Raw genomic sequence first — 23,775 nt, 5'->3', positions numbered from 1 at the left:
ATGAATGAGGAATCTCTTTCAGCACCGATCTGAAATGATTCTAAGATACATTTTTAAGTAAATGAAGGCAAGTGCAGACGAGGGTATATAATAAGCTTCTGTTTTAGAAAGGGAGTTGAGAATAAGAGTACAGATCTAGATTTGTTTCTATATGGATAGAATATCTGGCAATATTCATAATAATATAGACAATGGAAACCCTACTTCATATAATTTTTATAAAGATTAAATGAGTTAATACTAGATAATTGTTTAGAAAATTGCCTGGCACATAATAAGTACTAGAGGAGATTTTGTTGAATAAAATAAAAGAGGAATTGCTGCAATGGGCAGACAGGAGGTAATAGGCAGTGGTGGAAAGACTTATTTCATCTCATGCTCTCAGGCAACTTTTGAATTTGGTAACATGGGCAAATATTATTATTATTATTTTTATTATTGATGTGGACCATTTAAAAACTCTTTATTGAATGTATTACAATATTGCTTCTGTTTTTTATGTTTTGGTTTTTTGGCACGAGGCTTACAGGATCTTAGCTCTTCAACCAGCATTCCCTGCATTGGAAGGTGAAGTTTTAACAACAGGACACTCAGGGAAGTCCCCATGGGCATGTATTATTGATACATATTTTGAAAGTTAAAATTAAATGTATTCAGATACATAAAAGATAATCTGAGGGGATCAGAGACTGGAAGGAGGTCCCACCCAGCATCCCCGGGAATTAGCTGGAATTGGTCAAAGATTGCATTGTGTAGTGTGAAAGTCAGGACGTGAGGAAAAAGCGGAGGGGGGCGGGTGGACACCAAAACACCCACGCCCCAGGGCCCACTATAAAAAGCACATTCGAAAACATCAGACTGGAAATGTTTTTTTTATTTTTATTATTATTATTTTTTTAAATAGCCAAAGCTCGTCCCCCCAGGAGGCGTGTTGCAGCTGCGGGCCGTGGCAGTTCCCAGGTGATGTCAGTCCTGGCCTCGTGCCAGCCCCGGCCCCTTGGAGACGGTCTTGGTGGGTTCAGCTTGACTGTTTTTCCTTCCTGAGACTTGAGGACACCTTCCTGTCTCAAAGAAAGCAGCCTTTCCAGGGCTTTCTGAGAGCCTGGGGTGGGGGAGGTGGTGGGCCTGGGCTGAGAGGAGAGAGGGAGGCAGGGGAAGGTAGGTGAGGGGTGGGGAGGAGGGGGAGGCTGCTTCGAAGGAGAAGAGAGAAGGCTGGGTGAGCTGCAGACAGGCCCAGCGCCGCCGACTGGGTGGCTTCAAAACCACCCCACAGGGGACAGGAGGGGGCGTGCTCCTTGGGAATCTGAGACCCGTCTCCCTGACCCCTTCCTCCCGCTGCCCTGGCTGCTGCCTGGGGGGATGCACTGGGGTGGGGTGGGGTTGGGGGCAAGATTCATTCCCACGGAGTTCCCAGCTGGTCAGCGCCTCCTCTCTTCCCTAAGCTCTGGGCCCATCCCTCTCTCCTCTCTGGCTAAAGGCCCGTTGCCAGTATCTTCTGAGCTTCCAGGCGTGGGTTTCTACAGATGGGATGAACTGCAGAGCTGGGTTTGAGGTCTCACTGTGCTCCTCATTATGTAACCTCGGGTCAGCCACTGCTCCTTTATAGTCTCCATCTGTGAAATGGGTCACACTCGCCTTGCAGGGTGGATATGAGACTCTGATTCTGAGACTCTGGTTCCCTCAGTGAGGGCTGGACTCCAGGCAGGGGAGAAGACCCAGACTCAGAGGGATGAACTTTTCTGTCTTGTTCTGGAAGCCCAATTTCTTGGTCCTTCAGCAGGTCTCTGCTAAGCACCCATTAGGTGCTGGCACCATGTGAAGCCCTGGGATGCTGCCGCATGATGGTGGAATCCAGAGGTGTTGTGAGCAGGGGCTCTGGCCCAGCTCAGGGGCCTGGAGAGTTGCCTCCTGCCTCGGAACCTCGACACTGAGTGCATGGACAGCAGAGGAGGAAGATGAAGGGGTGGCTCTGCACTCTGCGTGTACGCTGTCTCTTCAGTTGTGTCTGACTCTGTGCAATCCTATGGGCTGTAGCTCACCAGGCTCCTCTGTCCACGGGATTCTCCAGGCAAGAATACTGGAGTGGGTTGCCATGCCCTCCTCCAGGGACTCTTCATGCCTGGGTCCAAATCCTGGTCCTTCAGTGGCCGAGTGACCATGAAGATGCTAACAGCCCCTGCCTCTCGGGGTTGGAAGAAGTCGATAAATTATGGGTTCACACCATGCCCGGCGCAGACCTGGTGCTCCGTGAGCTCCCCCATGCTTTTCTCCTCGGTCCACAGAGGCTCGCCTTGCTCTGAGTACTTTGCAGAGCAGCTCTGGGTGCCCAGATGAGACGTGTCAGGGATTATCAGGTTATGTTCAGGGGAGGTCCAGGGACCCGCAAGAGCCCCAAGCACTGCATCTCATGCAGGGGTGGCCTGAACCACTTTGCAGGACCTTTGCACGCTCGGCAAAGTCTTTTCTTGCGTCCGAGGCATCATCCTTATGTTTCCTCTATTCTTTCTCATTCACATACCCCCACAGACCTTGGAAGCACCAATCATATTTTTACTCTTTCTTTGCTCACAGCCTGTTTTTCTGATAGACCTTGGCCTCCATGAGAGCAGGCACCACATCTGTCTTGCTCTCTGGCCAGAATGACCTTTTCGATCTTGTTCTGTAAGCTCAGGTTCAGTCCAGGCCCTTACAGGACTGGGCACATACCTAGTGAGGCCGTGTGGGCCAGTGGCGAGAGTTCAGTGAGGCTCTGCAGCCAGAACACCTGGTTCAAATCCACTTGCTTGCCAGGGGCCATGTAAAGGTGGGCATGTTCCCTGTGCCTCAGTTCCCGCATCTATAAAATGGAGCCATAACTTGTTGGGTAGGTTACATTAACTTACGTAAAGTGTGTAGACGAAGACCTGACACCTAGTAGGACTTTAGAAAAAGTCAGGCACTTTTCCAAGTCTAGAGGATCTGGGCATTCAGAAAACACCAGCTCCTAAATTTTATCAGTCTTCCCTCCACAGGGCCAGTCTGTCCTAGTTCATATAGCCCTTCTGGTCTAATTTGTGCAGGCTGTGCTAAAACGAGGAAAACCAAGGCCTAGAGAGAGGCAGACACCCACCCTAGGTCACATAGGAACAGCGGCCAAGGTAGACCAGGCCAGGTCTCCTGTCTTCCAACCAGTTCAACCTTAGGATCTCCTTGGTTTCTAGGCCCTAGTGGCCTACCCTCTGACCCTGGTACCCCCGGGAGCCCAGTCCCAGGCTCGTGGGGCCTACAAGTCTGGTCTGGATTAGACACGCTGGTAAGCAAACGCCGGGCCCCCCCAGCAGGCTGCCTGGCGGGACCCGTGCTCACAGCTGCTGAAGCTCACAGGGATATAAATCACGGTGGCAGGAGCCTCTGGGGTTGGGACCACCTTAGCCTCCTGAAGGGCACAGGGGCCTGAGAGTCATGGGCAGAAATGCCTGGGTCCACTGGGGGTTTTTCTGTCTCTGCTGGGGCAGCTGGAGCAGGGCAGGTCAGAGCTGGCCAAGAGACCATTGGCAGGCCTTACCTCCTAGAGGGCCAAGATCTCAGCTCTGTTTTAACTTTTTGCTCTGGAGTTATTTACAAACATGCAGAGAAGTAACGGAAGGAGTGCACAGAACTCCAATATACCCTCTACCTGGATTCACCAAGTTTTAACAGTTTGCCACATTTGCTTTGTCTTGCTCTCACTCTTGCAGTTACTTTTTTCTATTCCATTTGATAGTATATCACCTACATCATGTTATTCTACTCCATAATACTTCAGAGTGTGTTTCTGAAGCACCAGAATATCCTCTTACATCACCATACTGTTAGCAAATTCAGTAAATGTAATGTTGATATATGTGTGCGTGCTCTGTTGCTAAGTTGTGTCTGACTCTATAACCCCATAGACTATAGCCCACCAAGCTCCTATGTCTGTGGGATTTTCCAGGCACTGGAGTGGGTTGCTGTGTCCTTCTCAAGGGGATCTCCCCAACCCAGGTGTTGAACCTGAGTCTCCTGTGTCTCCTACACTGGCAAGCAGATTCTTTACCACTGAGTCACCTGGGAAGCCCCAAGTGTGACACTGATAGGATACCTTAATCTGTTGTTCTTACTCCAGTTTTGTCAACTGCCCAGTAACATCCTCTATAGCATCAACCCCCGGTAGGACAGGACTCAGGCCAGGGGCACGTGGCATCTTGCTGTCCCTGTCTAGACTTTAGATATAAAGCCCACAGGATGTAAAATATACAATAGCAAGAGATGCAGACGGGTTGAACAAAGATGGTCAACCTTACATGTGTGTCCTATAGACTGATGATTTTGTAAATCTTCTAAGTTCTCATGATAATTCATCATTCTTGTGATTGTATATGGTTGCTTAATAAGTTAACTTGCTGAATATGCTAGTTTGGGGGATTCCATTCTGTAGTGTGTTTATTTTTTTAAATCTAATGGGAGCATCATAAAATGGAAGTGGTCTGGGCCACTGAGGGGAACTAAAAGTGGTGGAGGAGCCCTGAGCTAGACAGAGGGAGTTTGCATTCTCAGCTCCAGAAGCTGTGCAGCTCTGGCCCTTTGCTGTCCCTCTCTGTTTCTCCATTGCCGTGGGTGGCCTCTGAGGCTTTCCAACTTGCAACTGAGGAATTAGAGAAGAGCGTCCTGAACGGCAGGCAGGAAGACTTGGGCTCCTAGTGGCTCAGCAGAGCCAGGGACTAGCTAGGGGACCTCGGGCAGTTTGCTTCATCTGTATGGGCTCAACTTCTCATGATGAAACGATGCACTCTGAGATCCTTTTTGTGCTGATGCTCCTTGTGGCTAAGAAGGTTTGGGTGGAGGGTGCGAACTGATATTTAGGTGTCCCCTTCAGGGTCCCAGGTGGCCTGGATGAAGTTGCTCATCCCACCTGCCTCAGCCCTGGGTTTCTCCTCCCTGAACTCCTTTAACTCCTCTAGCCCTGAGTAAGCCCTCACTCAGGCAACATGGAATGGCTGGGCTGTCCCATCCTAAAGGCAGAAAGCGTGTGTGTTGGGGGCAGGGATGTTTGGCAAGCGGCTCCCAGAGATACTGGTCCACAGCCGTGCCTCTCCCAAGTCAGGTGTGTTGTGCTGGCCTTGTAGCTTACATGGGCCCCAAGATGTTAACCGTCCACTACCCAGGAATGAGGCCCAGGGAAGACAACAGCAACAAAATGTGCAGAATGGAGCACTATGCAGCTGCAGAAAAGCATGAGGCAGCAAAAAAGCATGAAGCAGCTCTTTCAACACTGAAGCGTGTCCAAGATGTATTGTTTAGGGAAAAAAAAAAACACGCAAGTGCATATCAGTGTGTGAAATGTCACTTCTCATGTGGAAAAACAAGATACATGTGATATGCCTGTATCTACAAAGACTATTTCTATAAGAATCCCTAAGCTCTGGTTAACAGAATTGCCTCTGAGAACCGGAAGCGAGTGGCTGGGAGAGGAGACTCGTCGGTTTATTCTGTGTCTTCTGAAGTGTGAGCTCTGTAAGTGCATTGTCTATTTCAAGGGGAATACAATGGAAGCAACCCAGTATGAGGAGGTGTGCGTGAGGGGCTCCTAGGATGATGCTAATCGCATTTCTTGCTCTGCATGCTGGGTGCGCAGGTATGCTCAGCCTGTGAAAGTATTCTTAATGGCACATGGACCGTCCTGCGCTTATGTTACACTTTGATAAAAGTTTTAACTTAGTATGTTGTAAATGATTATTTAAGCGTATGTGTTTTACAAAAACTCTGCAGGATTATTATAGTGTTAACAGTGGTTGTCTTTGGGATGGGTGATATTTCTAAGATCCTGCAGTATTTGAGTATGTGTATATATATATATATATATATACACACACACACACAATGAATACATAAGCAGAGACATCTATAAATACTTTTTCAGAACCAGTAATCAGTAAAGAGCATTTCTGGAAGGACACACAGGAAACTGCTAATAGCAGTTGCCTTTGCGGAGGAGCCTGAGGGAGGTACATACTTTTCACTGCATCTACTGGATACAACTGGCTTTGTTTACCCAATGCATAAATGGCATAATAAAAACTATTTAACAAGGCAAAACAAATAATTATTATTCTGTCTCAGCTGTTCTTGCTGGTTAGGGATTAGGCTAGGGAGACTGGGAGGGGTCACGCACCTTCTCTGGGGTCGCCCAGCAAATCTGGTGGCAGAAGTGGGCCGCTAGCCCGGAGCATCCAACTATCTGCTCTGTCCTCACTCCCAGGTTTCCTGCCATTGACAAGGTCACAGTCCTTTTCCCGTGGCTTTGCGAGGGGCTGCCTGGACCTGAGTAGGTGTGGGATGTACAATGTGCTTTCCTAATTAGCTCCCAAAGGGGGACTGTTTGCTGATCTGCAAAATGGGCAGCCCCATTTCAGGCTCTGACTGAGGGCCAAATACAGGGTGTGACAGAGTGGGTACGGCATGGAATCTGGAACCAGGCTTCAGCTGGTAAAAAGTGTCTGTTAAAAAAAAATAAATTTAAAAATAGGCATACAAAAGTACCTGGAGGAAAGGGTGGCTGCCTGGCTCTGCCGTCTCTCCTGGCCCTTCTCCTTGTTCCCTGCCTCCAGCTTCCCCAGCTTCTCTGATCCTGGACCCACAGGGACAGAGCCCCACAGAGAGAGCCAAGAATGGCTGCACTGACCAGCCGTTCCCATCACCCTCTCGGCTGGACCTGTGAGATGGGGAAACACCATATCCCAGGGCTGCTGGGAGGATAACAAGGGTCACAGGGGCTGGCACCCCGACTGGGGCATCTCCAGGGCAGGGGAAGGAGCTCACTTTGGGCTTTACAGGTGGACAGACCTCACATCATTAACCTGCCATGCTCCAGCCATGCGCCTTTGGGTGTCATTATTTCTTCAAATCATCTCAGTTACAACATGGGTAAGAGTACCCTCTGTTAGCACACACTCATTTGCACATGTGGAAAACCACATGCCTTCCCAACCCTGTTTGTAAAGACATGGATAAGGGATGGATTAAAGTATGGTTCGTTCATAAGATGGAACAAACAGCTACTACAGAAAGGAAGAGAACCCTTTACCTTTATGTACTGACTTGGGATAAGAGCCAAACTAGATTAAGAGGAAAAAAAAAAAATGCACGGAGAAGAAAGAAGGTAACAAGGGGCTACTGTCTGTGTAAAGGGTGGAAGAAAGCATACATGAGTATTCCTGTATTTGCTTGGTTATTCACACACAATAGAGAAGTCACACAAAGCCAGTGGCTGAGCCTGTCTGCGGCGGGAGAGCTGTGGCCGGAGGACAGGAGGGAGGGAGGCTTTTTTTTACCACATACCCCTCTGTACCTTTTGAATCGTGAACCACATGGATGAATACATGCCTCATTCAAAAATAAATAAAATTAAGATTTTTCTTTTACCAGCCACACCAGATACCCAACAGTTGTTCAAGAAGACAGCGATGAAAGACTGGTTCTCTCGATTTCTGGAGAGGGAGACCCCTATCTTCCTTCAGCCCCACCCCCTCCAGGGCACAGGGCGGCCCCTGTGACACCTGTGTCTCTTCCAAGGTCCAGGAGAAGCGCCACCTCTGACCTCTGATGTCCCTAGGCCCCTCCCTTCTGCAGCTGGGAACATCTTTTACTTAAAAATACCTTTTATTTTAAACCCATCAATTCTCTCTCTCACACATACACCCACACTCATCCATAGACACGCACACATCCTGTCACCAACAGTCTATGTTTTTCCAAAAGATCTGCCTTGTCTCTGACCAGCCAGGGCTGGGGCCGGCTGGACGGGTCCTCACGGCTCTCCAGGGTGGGGCGGAGATGTCCCGGGGGCCTGCTCTGAGGGACGTGGGCCCAGGTCATTGTCCTCTGGTCCCTACACAAAGAAGGGACCCAGGTTTGGCTCCTGGGGTCTTCTCCCCTTTTCACCCAGTGGCTGGCCTCTGGCCTTCTTCTCAGGGTCCTGCTTGGAGCAAATGAAACAGGGATCCGGGCTCATCTCCGTGGCACTCGGAGTGGGGCTACCCCCCTCACCTTCAAGCAGCTGCCCCCCAGGTCACGACGGCTTCCCTGTGGGAAGGGAAAAAAGAGGTATTAGGGGGTTCAACTGGCTCTCCTTGAACACTGGAACTAATCTCTGTGCCCAGCAATAGGGGACTTGATAAACACATCACTTAGCCACACAATCAAGTTCATGAAGCAGAACGCAGAAGACACTATATGGACTAACAGGGGATGATGCTGCAATAACATCATTTAAAGACAAGATCAAGGACTCAGTGCGTGCTCCTGTGTGCTGAGATGTCCAGAGAGAAGGGTACATGGGAAACTGCTAATGGTTTCCTCAGAGAAGAAGAGTGTGATAAGGAGACAGGATGGGAGGGAGGCTTTTTAAAAAACTCTGTATACTTTTTTACCTTTTTCATTTCTTTCCCATGTAATCTGTTGCTTAAAAAAATCCAATATAGGTCAAGTCATACAATTTTACACTCAAAGGCATAACACATTCCACAGTGGTTCTCCTACTGCCCGGGCTGGGGACTCAGTGGCCTCCTCATCAGCCTCAAAAGTAGATTCTGGAATTCTGGCCTCCCTGCCTTCATTCAAGGTGTTCCCAGGAATATGCACTCTGGTCCTGTCCTGGGAAGATTTCTCTGTTCCTGCAATTGCCTGGCAGTCCTTGCCTTTCTGGGGCCAGGATAAAACCCAGAAGGGGAATATGGGATCTCTCTGTTCTCCCATCAGGCTGGGAACTCAGTGGGGTGGCTGGGGAAAGTCCTTCACTCTGTAGCCCCAGTTCCAGCCTGGGAACTGGCATGGAGCAGTTACCAACCAATGCTGCTTGGATCAGGGGTGTCCACTGGAAGATGAGCTAATGGTGGCAGGCCTGGAGGCCACCTGTTTCCCTCACGCGGCAGGGACAGTCTCTCCCCGCTATTCTGAAGTCTGACTCCAGGGTTTCAGCCTCACTGTAAACCAGCGAAGTCACAGACATCAGAGCACCCCCTCTTTTGCGTCCTCCAGCATTGCATGAATGGCTCAGAGGCACCCAGCCAGTTGGTAAAAAGGGCTGGGCTAGAAAATCCATGTTGTCCACAGTCTGTCTGGTTTCCAGGACATGGTGGGGTCTGAAATCCCACTGTAAACGCTCATTCCTGAGCCTGACTAGGGGATGACGGGACCAGCCTTTTTCTCAGCCATCTAGAGAAATAGCTGACCATCTGGGAGCTCTGCCCCTGCCCCCCTCCACTCCTGGGCCCAGGTTGGGGCAGATCCATCCAGATGCGAGCCCAGCCTCCCTTGAGGCTCTCTGGGCCCAGGGACAGCGTGTTCATTCACAGGCAAGGCTATTTTGAGGGCTGAGGCCACAGTCCCAGCAGAGCCTGGGGCTTGGGCTTCTCAGACAAACTCTGGCAGCCGTGGCTGAGAAGGGCGGATGGAGGTGGGGGTGGGGGTCGGGTTGAGGTTGGAGCATAGAAAACCAGCTTCCCACCTTTTCAGGGTCAGGAGAGCTGCCTCTACCCCACATCTGGCAGTCATCGTGAGACTGGCATTCCCCTGAGAATGCTGAGACTGTTCACCTCCCTGAACCTCAATCTCTCCATCTATGAAATGGGGACAAAATGATTCTACTTGCCCCCACAGGGGTGCAATCAAACGCAAGTGCAGCTGCGAAAGAGGCTTATAAACTGCCAAACACATTTAGAAGAGGCCTTGACTAGGCCCCAGATTCTTTGTCCCTTTGCCCCTGAGTGCCAAGGGCTCTGGGAAGCACTGTAGTTAGTAGGTGGTTAGAGCAAAGCAGACCTGGGCTTCAACCCCAGCTCTATCTTGGACTACCTGTCAGACCTCGGGCAAGTGACTTCAGCTAATGAAGCCTTGGTTTCCCCACGTGTAGTTACCATGAGGATTATACACATTAACACAGGTAAAGCCCTTAGCAGAGTCAGGAACATAGCAAGTGTTCAACGAACATTCACAAGTATTAGCATCAGCATCACCTGATGATGGCATCTCCTTGCTCCACGACTCCTGGGCTGGTACCCCAAGTGGGGAAGGCTTTACAAGATGATCTTATGTGACCCCTACCTTCAGGTGACAAAAGGGAAAACAGGGCAGAGAAAAGAACCCCCTACCTCCCCTTGCTATTTCTACCACAGAGGGCCACACCTAACCCTCCTTAAACAAGATGCGGCAGGGAGCTATCTCCATGGTGACCCCAACCCCTGACCAGCCAGCTTGGGGCAAGGCGGTAGCTCGGAGTGAAGGGATAGGGTCCAGGGCTTTAGAGCTCTCCAGAAGGCTCCCATGGTCTCCCCAAGACAGCCAGTTTTCTTCCAGTTGAGTCCTCAAGTCTTTGAGGAGCCAGAGCCGGCCAGGATCGCCCCTTCTGCCTACTCCCAGAGGAGTCTGTGGACTTGAGAGCATGGCTTCTATAGCCAAATTTGGCTGGGTTCTAGGTCCTGTAGACAGATCCCAGGGAAGGAGCCAGATCCAGGCGAGGCCGTGAGACCAGCAGAGAAGCCCCCAGGCTACCTGCTGTTACCAGGCCTTCCCACACTAACCTTTCCTATTTCCCAATCGAGCAGGCCTGAGTTTGAATCCTGGCTTCTTCATGGGCAGTGTCTCTGAACTAGTGATGCTATTTCTAAACAGGTAGGGATAACCAGAGCACCTTCTTCCCCAGCTATTGAGGGTTTTTATCTTTTTTTTTTCTTTTCTGCACCATGCAACATGTGGGATCTTAGTTCCCCGACCAGGGATGGAACCTGTGTTTCCTGCATTGGAAACTCAGAATCTTAACCACTGGACCTCCAGGGAAGTCCCTGCTGGGGGATTTTAATGGTAACACACGGAGGGCGGTTAGCACGAGAGATCAGTGCTCATCAAGACTGCCGACACTGCTGTCACTGGCCTGTCTTCGCCTCCTCTTTGTGTGGTGCCACTTTCAAGGTCTTCCCTTCTTTAGGTCATGGTTTCTGACGCCAGCTCTAGCTGTGTCTTGCTCCTAGAACACCTTCCCCTACCCTTCAACCTGCCCGCCTCCATCCTCCAACATCATCAGGGACTTAGCCCCTGGGCCAGGGGCTTCCTCTGGCCCTGACAGTCCCTCTGTGCACCCCCATCAGACCATAGCATCCCTCTTTTCACCTCCAGCCCTGCCCTGACACCACACTGGGAGTTTCTGACTGCAGTACATCGGCACCTACAACCTGCTTCTCTGGGAATGTTCTCAGAGCCAACGGAAAGCAGCTGTCAGGTAGCTGAGGTTTGCTGAACTGAGTGAATGGGTGAAAGGCAGTCAGGGAATATCGCTGAGGGCCCAGTCAGCCCTTCACAGCCTGGGCTGGATTGCCCGCAGGCCCACCCTAGCTTCTCAGTCCAGCCTGGAGCACAGACAAGGGCCCACAGCTGGGAGTAACAGGGACCCTGGAGAGAGTTCAAGTCTGAGCCTACCAAGACTGACTTAGGGAAACAGAGGCAGCCATCAGGGTGAGAGGCCAGGGCGGGAGTCTGATGAGCTGGAAGGGGGTGGTCTGAGGCTAGGACACAGGGGCTTTCCTCAAACAGAGTGAAGAGAGGAGCTGGGGCAGCTTTGAGAACCAAAGACTGGGGGACCCAGAGGCCTGGCTCCAATCCCCCATGCTTTTTAAAAAAATTTTTATTTTATATTAGAGTTAATCAACAACGTTGTGTTAGCTTCAGGTGTACAGCAAAGTGATTCAGTTATACATATACATGTATCTATCCTTTTTTAGGAGAAGGGGACGACAGAGGACGAGATGGTCAGTTGGCATCAACAACTCAACGGACATGAACTTGAGCAAACTCTGGGAGCTGGTGAAGGACAAGGAAGCCTGGCGCACTGCAGTCCGTTGGGTAGAAAAGAGTCGGACACAACTGAGCGACTGAAGAACAACGATCATTTTTCAAATTCTTTTCCCATTTAAGTTATTACAGAATTCTGAGCAGAGTTCCCTGTGCCCCCAATGCCCTGTCACTTTCCAAAAGGCCATGGGCCGGTCAGGGACTCTCTCAGCCTCAGTTTCTGCAGCTGCAAATGGAAGCTGCTGGGATGCAAAGCTGTCACACAGACAAGACTCCTTACACTAAGAAAAGCCCAGGCCAGAAAGGGAAAGGCTAGGGGTAAAGCAGGCTCCCTGGGACTGGTGCAGAGATGGACCAGCTTTCCGCCACAAGTGCCCCTCAGCGACCTCTGCAGCTGCTCACCCTTAGCCAGTCCCTACCAGCCTGGTACCCATCCTTACCTAGGGCAGACCACAGAAGCCTACCTCAAGCTCTGCCCCAATGACTCAACAGTGCTTTTCCTGGACACTGCATCTCTTTAAGGGGTGGGTATCCTCAGGGGACCCCCTCATTCATGCTTACTGCTCATGAGCTGGGTACCTCGGGCTCTTGACTGGGGGTGTGCGTCCCCTTTTCTTCTAGCCCCCTGTCCCTGGGTCAGTCTCAGGATGCAGGAAAAATCTTTAACAAAAAGGGCAGTTCAGGTCACACACACCCAGCAGACCCGGAGCCTGCATTCTGGCTTCCGAGCTGGGTGATGAGGGCACCCCTGAGCCTCAGATCCTCATCAGTGATGAAACCAGCAAAGCTACCTGCCTGATGGGGTCCTGCGAAGGTAAAAAGAAAGACCACGAAGGCGCCCCTACGTAGGTAGAGCCCAATAAACGATGCCTTTGTTATGATCTCCCCAAGCGCTCTTCCCAGCAGACCTCTAGTTGGAGGGAGTGTCCCTGGAGGAGCAATCTCCATCCTCTAAAGCACGCCTGAGCGCCGGGCTTCTCTGCACCCCGCGTTTGGGGGACACTGTGAACTGCTGTGCTCCACACCAAACCCTGGGCTTGGAGGGCCGCACCCCCGACGACTCGGTGTTGCTTCCCCTCTCTCTTCATTGGGGTCTCTGCCTCTCTCTTGCTACCTAAGGGGCCAGTTCCCTGACCCCACGGGCGCAGTGCTGGAGCGCGGCGCGCACTCACCCCCTTTCGCTGGTTGCTGAGGCAGAAGGTGCAGATGGAGCGTGGCTGGCGGCCGCCTTCGGGGGCGGCGGAGACCGCGCTCTTGGCACTGCCCGCAGCTCGGAAGCACGGCTGCCCGTCGTCGGCCGCGTCGCCCAGCAGCAGCACGTTGGCCAGATGTGCGATGTAGCTGGACGCCAGGCGCAGCGTCTCGATCTTGGACAGCTTGCGGTCCACCGGCTCGGTGGGGATGAGCGTGCGCAGCGCCGTGAAGGCCGTGTTCACGCTCTGCGTGCGGTCCCGCTCCCGCGCGTTGGCCGCCTGGCGCTGTCGCACCACCACCACCGGGCCCGCGCTGCCCGCCGCCCGCCGCCCGCCCCCGGGGCCCGGGCCGCGCCGTGCCGCCTCCAGGCCCTCGCAGCAGCCGAACGACTGATCGGAGGCGTCGCTCTCGCTCCGGTTCTCCTCGTCCTCGCTCAACAGCCGCACGTCCGGGTACAGCACGTGCGCGCCGACGGGGCGCAGCAGTGCGAACGCCATGGGCACCCGGCCTCGTCCCTGGATGAGCAGCGTTCCCCCTGGATGAGCAGCGTCCTGGCGTCTGCAGCGCCCCGCCGTGCGCTCCCGCGCGCTCCCACGGCCCCTCCGGCCGCAGCCTTATAGCCGAGGGAGGGGCCAGTCCGGAGGCCGCCCCGGCCGGGGCGGGGGGGCACCGCCCCGGCCAATGGGGAGGCTCCCGCCGCCGCCCGGCCAATGGCTAGGCGCCCACCGCCCCCGTCCCCCAGGTTGAAAGCGGCCCGCGAGCTGGTGGCCCGCCCTGAAGGCTCCAGGTCCCCGCTGGCGGGCTGGGTAAACGTGGGGGTCGGCGAGGGTGGGATGGACTGTACCTAGATCCAGGCTCATCTTCAGCCTAGACCGCCCGGAGACTGCGAGCAGATCCCTTCTCTCTTGGCTTCAATTCCTTGTTTGGAAAGAGGGTTGCAGGGAAACCAACTCGGGTTTTTCTGCCCTCAAATTCCGCTGTTTTGATGCTGCAACTCACGTGTTGTCAAATAAGGGAGGGGGGATCTTTTAACTTGATAAATGCCCAGATTCCTCCCAACCTGATTCAGCAGACCCAGGAATCTGCATTCTCTACAGGATAGTGGTGTCCACGGAGAACAATCGGAGAAACACTAATAATCTTTCCAAATAAGGACTCAGTGGTGTCACGTCCCTGACAACAAACTTAGAAGGGAGAGGCGGTGAGAGAGAGAGAGAAAACGAAAACGAAACACACAAACGCCAGTAGCTTTATTCATTATTCATTCAACAAATACTTTCTGGGTCCCGGCTGTGCCAGGCATGGTTTTAGGTGAGAAGAGAAATGTGAACAAAACGAATTCTTGGCTTTCACAGAGTTGGCGTTTTGGTTGAGGTTCTACCACCAAAATGGTTGTGCCAGACACAAGGCTGCGTGCTTTACTGATGGTTACTGTTCTCTGCTGAAGTTGTGGGGGAGTGCCCCTGATTGACAGAAGAGAGCTCTGTCCTTCAGAGTGAGTGAGAGCACTGGCCCTAGCCTGCTTGTCTTCATGATCACCCCTGTTCTGTCTCCACCCCCAATACAAGGAGAACTTCTCTCCCTCACTCTCCACAGTCCCATCCTGTATGGCTGCTGCAGCCCCCCTGGCTCCCAATCCACACCCTCCCCTTTCCTTCTGCTTGAAGTGCCAACACCACCCCCTCAAAACACAGGCGCTTACAGAGAGAGTGGGTGGGAGGAACTATCTTCCCTTGTTGCCTTCCTTCCTTCTGGAAACCTTAGATTGTTCAGCCAGATTTCTGACACGTCCTTTTCCTCAGAGGCTCTGGGAAGAATTACTGAAATGATGATGGTTGCTGGGGTCCCCAGGTTGCTCACGTCCCTTTCCCAGCTCCCTTCTGTGGGGCTGGCCTAACCTGGATTCACTTGGCCTTGACAATAACTTTCTCTTTGGCCCACATGGCAGCCCGTGAAGCAGAGAGAGCCCAGGGAGTGAAGTCAGAGGAGCTCTAGGTACGTTTAGGCTCCATCTTCCTTCTGGGCATCAGTTCTCTGGACGATACCTCTCAGCTCTGCCATGCTGTGCTTTCCTGGCTCTCCAGACCCAGGCCAGAATGGGGGAGAGGCAGGGAGCTGGAGGGTTTTCCTTGGCCGCTGGGAGAGCAGTCCCTGAAGTCTTCAGGCCCTAGGGTCTTCGGGAAGGTCTGTTCCCACACCTGGCTTTCCCCCACCTCATTTGACCATGACCCCAGCCAGGCTGGGCTTTGGAGAGGAGGAGAAGGAGTCTGCTCGGCCCCCTCCCTGCAGGGCCAGCCCCACACACAGCCCCAGGCCAGGCTGCTGCTTCCTGAGCCGATGAATTATTACCGGGAGATTTCCTTCCCTGTCTGCGCCTCCTCACAGGGGCTCCCGCTCCCTTCACTTTCGCTTCCCCCCCCACCTTCTCCCCCTCTCTTCTGCTCTGGACCCTCAGGCAGCTTGAGATTCCTCTGTCCAGCCCCCTCCCCTTCCAGCACGACCCGGAGGAGCCAAATAGGGCGTGAACTGGGCCCGGAAGGCGGGGAGGGGGGCTTCCTTGGAAGGCGTATTCATTCATTCGCTCCTCAGGCAGGTTTTGACACAGGGGACCCTGGGAGTAAAATAAAACCATGAATGAGACTCAAGGCCTTCTGCAGCCCAGAGGGGAAGGCAAGCTGTAAACAAAGAATTCCAGGACAATGTGGACGGTGCAAGCCAGGGCCTGGCATCAGAGAGACCCAGTTCCGGCCCAAGGTTAGCTGCCTCTTGGAGTCTCAGCTTCCTGCTTTGAAAACGGAGGAGTAATAATAGTACTTATTCCTAGGGCTTCCCTGATGGCTCAGTCGGTAAAGAATCTGCATGCACTGCAGAAGATCTGGGTTCGATCCCCGGGTCAGGAAGATCCCCTGGAGAAGGAAACGGCTACCCACTCCAGTACTCTCACCTGGAGGATTCCATGGACAGAGGAGTCTGGCGTGCTACAGTCCATGGGGTGGCAAGAGTTGGACAGGACTGAGCAAGTAAACTACCACCTCCACATTCCTAGAGCTTTTGGTGGTTGTTCCCCGAGTTGATGCCAGTAAAGCTGGGGCCTGGCACACGGAATGCACAGCACCCGAGAGCAGTGGTTGGTGCTAGCCGTTAGCCGTGTCAGGGGCTGGGCCCTGCCAAGGAGCATTCTCCCTAGGAAGTCACTGAGCAGCTTGGACTCTCTTAGGCCTTTTTCCTAGGAGGGGGAGGGGGCTCCTGCCACATTCTCAGCCCACCCACACTAGGCTTTCAGCCCCTCCCCTCTTCTGTTCCTCAACCTGCTCCAGCCACACGGGGCTTCTTGCTATCCCTGGAGCACACTTCCGCCAGGCGCCAACTGTCCCCAAATATTCCCAATGCTAGTTCCGTTCCTTCCTCCCCATCTTCCCTCAAATCTCATCTCCTCAGGTAGGCCTTCCCTACCCGCCAGCACCTCTCTGGCTCTCCCTCTCCCCTTCCCCTGTTTTATTTTTTTCCAGAGTATTTATCATTTCTTTCACTCATTCATTTATTCATTCATCCACAAACATTAATTGAGTACCTACTCTGTGTCAGGCGTGATTCTGGATACTGGGAATACAGCAGCAAACACACCACATATTTACTTGTCTGCCAGCTGTCTGTCTTCATCAGGAAGATAAGTCCCCTGTTTATGAATGAGTTCCAGCCCTAGAGGGTGTTCAAAAGTCCAATTTGTTCATAAGTCCAACAAAGTTAGCTGAGGTACCTGACTAACACAATTGGCTATATGGTACTGTACTTTAATAGGTTTATAATAATTTTCACACAAATCATACTTTAAAAAATAAATAAAATATTTTTAATCTTACAGTACAGTACCTTGAAAAGTACAGTAGTACGGTACAGCAGCTGGCATACAGAGGCTGGTGTCGAGTGAATGGCAAGAAGAGTTACGGGAGGGAGAGGAGGTGGGAGACGGTAGAGCTGAAGGATTGTCAGCAATAGGAGACGGAGGGCAAGCTGCAGTTTCATTCACACCTGATGTTGATGGAATGCACGTTTGCATCTTTGGAAGTTTGCAACTTGAAGGTTTGTATATAGGAGACTTACTGAAAGCTTCTTACAGCAGGGACTTTATATTTTGTACTTTGCCCATCACAACCTTCTGAGGTAGGTATTGTTATTCCTACATTACAGGTGAAGAAACTGAAGTTCCAAGAGGGAAAACGGGTCTTGCCAAGGTGGCAGAGTGGTAAAGAATCCACCTGCCAAGCAGGAGACTCTGGTTTTATCTCTGGGTCAAGAAGATCCTCTGGAGAAGGAAATGGTAACCCACTCCACTATTCTTGCCTGGAAAATCCCCTGGACAGAGGAGCCTGGTGGGTAGAGTCCATGGAGTCACAAAGAGTAGGACGCAACTGAGCGACTAAACAACAACGTCTTACAGGGGCCAGCAGGGGAGCTCAGCTCAGTCTTTCTCGACCACACAGCTTAGGCATCCCAGGGGCGTGTGAGGGCTGAGGCCTGCCAGGTTAGAGGAGGAGGGTCTTCCAGGCTGAGAGGACCACAGATGGCCCCTGCCTTCCCGACCACGGCACCCTAACTTCAGTCATCTGAAACACTTGCAGCTCCTCTGCAGCCCCAGCTTTACCCGTCTGACCACCTCTTTTGGAGTGCCCACTCCTTTGGGTCTGACCAGGCAGCTCTCCTGCTCTATCAAAGTTCAGTGGAGCTTCTCAGTGGAGCCCCCTTTGTGGCTCCTTCTCCACCTTGATGCAAAGTCCTGTGTTGATATACCGTGTTTTGACTTCTCTCCCTGATTCCCCACTCCCTTTCCCTCTCCCTACATGGCTCAGTTGTATCCAACTCTTTGCAATCCCATGGACTATACAGTCCATGGAATTCTCCAGGCCAGAATACTGGAGTGGGTAGCTATTCCTTTCTCCAGGGGATCTTCCCAACTCAGGGATCTAACTCAGGTCTCCCGCATTGCAGATGGATTCTTTACCAGCTGAACCACAAGGGAAGCCCAAGAACACTAGAATGGGTAGCCTAGCCCTTCTCTAGCAGATCTTCCCGACCCAGGAATTGAACTGGGGTCTCCTGCATCGCAGGAAGATTCTTTACCAACTGAGCTATCAGGGAATCCCCCTACATGGCAACCACCCTATTTAAAAATTCTTTTCTTTTAATACATTTATTTATTTTTGGCTGCACTGGGTCTTCATTGCTGCATGCAGGCTTTCTCCAGTGGTGGTGAGCCGGGACTTCTCTTGTTGCAGAGCACAGGTTCTAGGGTGTGTGGGTTTCAGTAGTTGTGGCACACTGGCTTAGTTGCTCCAAGACAGGTGGAATCTTCTGGACCAGGGATTGAACCCGTGTCTCCTGCATTGACAGGCGGATTCTTATCAACTAGACCAGACAGTAAAGAAGCTGCCTGCAATGCAGGAGACCCAGGTTCGATCCCTGGGTCTGGAAGGTCTCCTGGAGAAGAGAATGGCTACCCACTCCAGTATTCTTGCCTAGAGAATCCCATGGATAGAGGAGCCTGGTGGCTGCAAGAGGAGGCTGGGTCTCAAAGAGTTGGATACAACTGAACGACTAAGCACACACACCAGGAAAGTCCCCACTCTATGTTTTTAAAGACAATTTTTTAAGGGCAATTTTAGGTTTAAACAAACTTGAGAAATTCAGAGATTTCCCATAGACTCCTTGTCCCCACAAGTAAATAGCCTCCCTGTCATCAACACTTCCAGGAGAGTGGTACATCTGTTATAGTTGTTAAACCTCCATTGACATATCATGGTCACCCAGAATCCATAGTTTACCTTAGTTTCCCTCTTGGTGTTGTACATTCTATGGCTTTGGATAAACGTATGCTGACCCATATCCATGATTATAGTAGCATACAGAGTATTTTTACTACCCTAACATTCCTCTGTGTTCTGTTTGTTCATCTACCCACAATGCCTGCAACCACTGATCTTGTTATTGTCTCCATAGTTTTAAACTTTACCAGAATGTCATGTAGTTGGAATTAGATAGTATGTAGCCTTTTCAGATGGAGAAGGCAATGGCACCCCACTCCAGTACTCTTGCCTGGAAAATCCCATGGACAGAGGAGCCTGGTAGGCTGCAGACCATGGGGTCGCTAAGAGTCGGAAACGACTGAGCGACTTCACTTTCATTTTTCACTTTCATGCATTGGAGAAGGAAATGGCAACCCACTCCAGTGTTCTTGCCTGGAGAATCCCAGGGACGGGGGAGCCTGGTGGGCTGCCGTCTATCGGGTCGCACAGAGTCGGACACGACTGAAGCAACTTAGCAGCAGCAGCAGCCTTTTCAGATCTACTTCTTTCACTTAACAGAATGTACTTAATGTTCCTCCATATCATTTCATGGCTTGATAGCTCATTATTTGAAGCACTGAATAATATTCCATTGTCTAGATGGACCATAATTTATTTATCCAGTTACCTACTGAAGGATATCTTGGTTGCTGCCAGGTTTTTGCAATTAACAATCAGGTTGCTATAAACATCTGTGTGCAGGTTTTGGGTGGATATAAACGTTCAGTTCCTTTGGGGAAATACCAAGGAGAACAACTGCTGGATCAGATGATAAGAGTATGTTTAATTTTATGAGAAACCGCCAAATTGTCTTCCAAAGTGGTTGTAGTATTTTGCATTCCCACCAGAAATAGATGAGAGTTCCTATTGCTCCACATTCTCATCAGCATTTGGTGTAGACAGTGTTCCAGGTTTTTGCCACTCTCATAGGTGTGTAGCGATGTCATTTTAATTTACATTCCCTTATGATGTATGATGAAGAGCACCTTTTCATATGCTTATTTGCCATCTGTACATCTTCTTTAGTGAGGTGTTTGCTAAGGTCTTTGGCTCATTTTTTAATAGGGTTGCTTTCTCATTGTTGAGTTTTGAGTTCTTTGTATTATTTTGGGTAACAGTCCTTTATCAGATGTGTCTTTTGCAAAATATTTTCTCCCAGTCTGTTGTTTGTCTTATTCTCATGGCATTGTCTTTTGCATAGCAGAAGTTTATAATCTTTTTTTCCCCCAAAGTTTATAATCTTAGTGACGACTAGCTTCTCAATTATTTCTTACATGGATTGTGTCATATCTAAAAAGTCATTACCATACCTGATGTCATCTAAGTTTTCTCCTCCATTATATTCCAGAAGTTTTATAGTTTTGTGTTTGACTTTTCAGCCTAGGGTCTATTCTGAGTTAATTTTTGCAAGGGGTGAAAGGTCTGTGTCTAGATTCATCTTTCTGCATGTTGATGTCTATTGTTCCAGCACCATTGGTTGAAGAGAATATCTGTGCTCCACACGGTCTTGATTACTGTAGCTTTATTGTAAATCTCCAAGTCGGGTGGTGTCAGTCCTCCAACATCCTTCTCTAATATTGTGTTGGATATTCTGTATTTACTCTAATGTTTTTGATGCATGTCTTTGAACATGTGGGTGTCCTTATACAAATATATGGTGCTGATTTGTGTGAGTGGGTTATTGCATGTATGCTAAGTGCTTCAGTCTTGTCCCACTCTTTGTGACCCGATGGACTGTAGCCCACCAGGGTCTTCTGACCATGGGTTTATCCAGGCAAGAATCCTGGGGTGGGTTGCCATGCCCTCCTGTTAGTAAACTTACACAGATGTGAAGTTTTCATAGGTCTGTTTCTAGGTTGTTTTGTTTACTTGACCCCAAGCTCCACGTGAAATCTAACTGGAGTCATTGCTTCTTCCTTCTGCTTAGTATTTGTGGCGTGCATGTGTCCACCATGCCTCCTTTCTCCACTCTCTGACTAATGGGCACTGTGGCTAACTCCACTTCCCAACTCCCTGAACAAAGCTATGACAAACTTTGGTGCATGGCTCTCCTGGACTCGATGCATGTTTCTCTGGCCTGTACACCCAGGGGGAGGATTCCGGAAGTGGAGAGTTTACACATAGCCTAAGTGCTGTCTGACTGCAGTCTAGGATGACTGCTGCCGTCCACATGCCCAACAGGGGCAAAGGGACCACTTTCCCCCATGTCATCCCTGGCACTTGGAATTATCCTACTTGCTGTCTTAATCTGAGTTTCTCTGATGACAGAGAAGTGGGTTGTTTTCTGCCTCACTGTGCTTGCCTCTCCCACTAGACTATGAGTTCTCCAGGCAGGGAAATTACCCCAGAATCTTAGGCCAGAACCCGGACATTGTGGGTAATAGTGAATGCTTATCGTATGAATGAATGAACGAGTTAAAAGGCCAATACACAGCCTCCTAAACCTACTTTATACCAAACCTTGACCTTGATGGTGGTGGTACAAGTGTTTGTGTGCAAACAAGGGGACACACAAACAAGGACAAAGTCCTACAACTCAGTCTACTTGGAAAAAAGATTAATGGTAGTTAGCATTTAATGTGGAGAAGGAAATGGCAGCCCACTCCAGTATTCATGCCTGGAAAATTCCATGGACCCAGAGCCTGGTAGGCTACCGTCCATGGGGTCGCAAAGAGTCAGACACGACTGAGCGACTTCACTTCACATAGTGACTTGGAGAAGGCAATGGCAACCCACTCCAGTACTCTTGCCTGGAAAATCCCATGGACGGAGGAGCCTGGTGGGCTGAGGTCCATGGGGTTTCGAGGAGCCAGACACTACTGAGTGACTTCACTTTCACTTTTCACTTTCATGCATTGGAGAAGGAAGTGGCAACCCACTCCAGTATTCTTGCCTGGAGAATCCCAGGGACAGAGGAGCCTGGTGGGCTGCCTTCTATGGGGTCACACAGAGTCAGACACGACTGAGGTGACTTAGCAGCAGCATTTAATGAGAGCCTGAAAATTGAAAGTGAAACTGTTAGTTGCTCAGTTGTGTCTAACTTTCTGTTACCTCATGGACTGTAGCCCACCAGCCTCCTCTGACCATGGAATTCTCCAGGCAAGAATACTGGAGTGGATAGCCATTCCCTTCTCTGTCCCAACCCAGGGATCAAACCCAGGTCTCCTGCACTGCAGGCGAATTCTTTACCATCTGCGCCACCAGGGAAGCCCAATGAGGACCTACTGTGTGCCAAGAACTCATAGATATATTAATCACAATCTTAATTTCAGTTAGGCAAAATAGAAGTGTATTTCTCTTTGGCATTCAAGGTGTTTGCAGGTAGGGCTGGTCTGACATTCCATAGTGTACATAGCTTCCAGTGATCCTTGTTCCCTGTCACCCCCTTGTGTAGACACCTCCCCCCATTGAATCAGATCTGACTTTGATGGTAGAATCGAGGTGATAAAGATATAGGCAGACCTGGAAATACCGAGGATTCCATTGCAGACCACATCAATAAAATGAGCATTGCAAAAAAAGGTGAATCACACAGATTTTGTGACTTCCCAATGCAGATTAAAGTCATGTTTATACTATATTGTAGTCTATTAAGTGTGCAATAGCAGTATGTCTAGAACATACCTTAGTTTAGAAATAAGGCTTATAGGAAAATGGCTCCAATAGACTTGCTTGAGGAAGGGTTGCCATAAACCTTCAATTCATGAAAAATACATTATCTATGAAGTGCAATAAAATCAGGTGCAATAAAGCAAGGTCTGCCTGTACTTAGTTTCTGCCTTGTTCTCTTGAATCTCTAACTGTGGGGATGGCAACCACCAATCAGGAGACATTCAAGTTGTCCTGTGGAGAGATACATATAGAGAGGAACTGAGGCCCCCAGCCTACAGCCAGCACCAACTTGGAGCCATGTGACTGAACCTCCCTTGATGTGGATCCTGGATTCCCAACCTGCAAGAACTGTGAAAAATAACAAAGAAATATAAAGATAATAAATAATGAGTGATGTCGTAAGCCCCTAAGTTTAGAGTATTTTGCTATGTAACATTAATTCACTAAAGCAGATGATATCAAGGACCCAGGCTCTGCTCGTCTTTTTGCTCCACCATCTGTGACTTCCACTCCCTAGGTCGTCTCATAGACCAGCATGGCTGCTGGAGCCATTCTGTCTGTGAAGGAGGCAAAAGCAGAATGAATCAGAAGAAGGAAGGGAACACTTCATCTGTTGAGGACGCTTGTCTGGGAGTTACAACTTCACTTCTGCTCACGTCCCATTGGCCAGACCTTGCCCTTTGAAGGTACTTTCCTGAAAAGGAGACTAAGGAATGTAGTCTTCATTGCTGGGTTTCTTTTCCTATAGAAGAAAGGAAGACTAGATACTGGAACTCCCTAGTGATGCCTGCCATAGAGGTTACCTCTGGAGATGATGCAGTGTCACATGGTTAAATTTGAGATTTGGGAGCCTGCCTGTATTTAGCTCTGCCACTTACCATCCCTGTGATCTTGAAAAATTTACCCAATTTCTCTGTGCCTCAGTTTCCTTGGCTGTAAATCATGGGCTCTAAGAGAGCATGCCTGTATAGGGTTATTGTAAGGATTAAATGACTCAAAATTTGTAGCATTTGTAACAATCCTGGCACTTGGCATAAGTGTTAGCTGTTACCATTATATAATCCTTGAAAGAGGTTTTCTCAAGGTCACACAACTAGTAAGTTGTGGAAGCAGAATTTGGCCTGATAGCAATTTTTCCCACTTGCATCATCCCATTGAAATTCTTAGAGAGCAAGATCAAGACCTAGAGCAGTACCCTGCACATAATATGTATCCAGAAATATCTGTCGAATAAACACTTAAATTGTCCTTCCATAAAGATGCCAGGTTTTATTTTGTTTTGTTGCTCTAT

At 50.2% G+C, this 23,775-nt stretch overlaps 1 protein-coding gene across 1 annotated transcript; it reads right to left on the bottom strand.

The window, feature by feature from the left end:
* Positions 1-856: 856 nt before the first annotated feature.
* TCF15 (transcription factor 15) lies at positions 857-13,619 on the bottom strand. Its single transcript, XM_019972185.2, has 2 exons — positions 13,011-13,619; positions 857-8,079 (listed from the first exon to the last, which is right to left on the bottom strand). The coding sequence occupies exons 1-2, from the start codon at positions 13,527-13,529 to the stop codon at positions 8,005-8,007; spliced, it is 594 nt and encodes a 197-aa protein (XP_019827744.1). The 5' UTR covers positions 13,530-13,619; the 3' UTR covers positions 857-8,004.
* Between the last annotated feature and the right edge of the window lie 10,156 nt (positions 13,620-23,775).

The sequence above is a fragment of the Bos indicus genome, chromosome 13 (genome assembly GCF_029378745.1).
Source record: "Bos indicus isolate NIAB-ARS_2022 breed Sahiwal x Tharparkar chromosome 13, NIAB-ARS_B.indTharparkar_mat_pri_1.0, whole genome shotgun sequence".
In the NCBI taxonomy this organism is placed as follows: domain Eukaryota; kingdom Metazoa; phylum Chordata; class Mammalia; order Artiodactyla; family Bovidae; genus Bos; species Bos indicus.
Note: the sequence above shows the minus strand (reverse complement) of the source record. Positions and strands in the feature narration are given on the sequence as shown.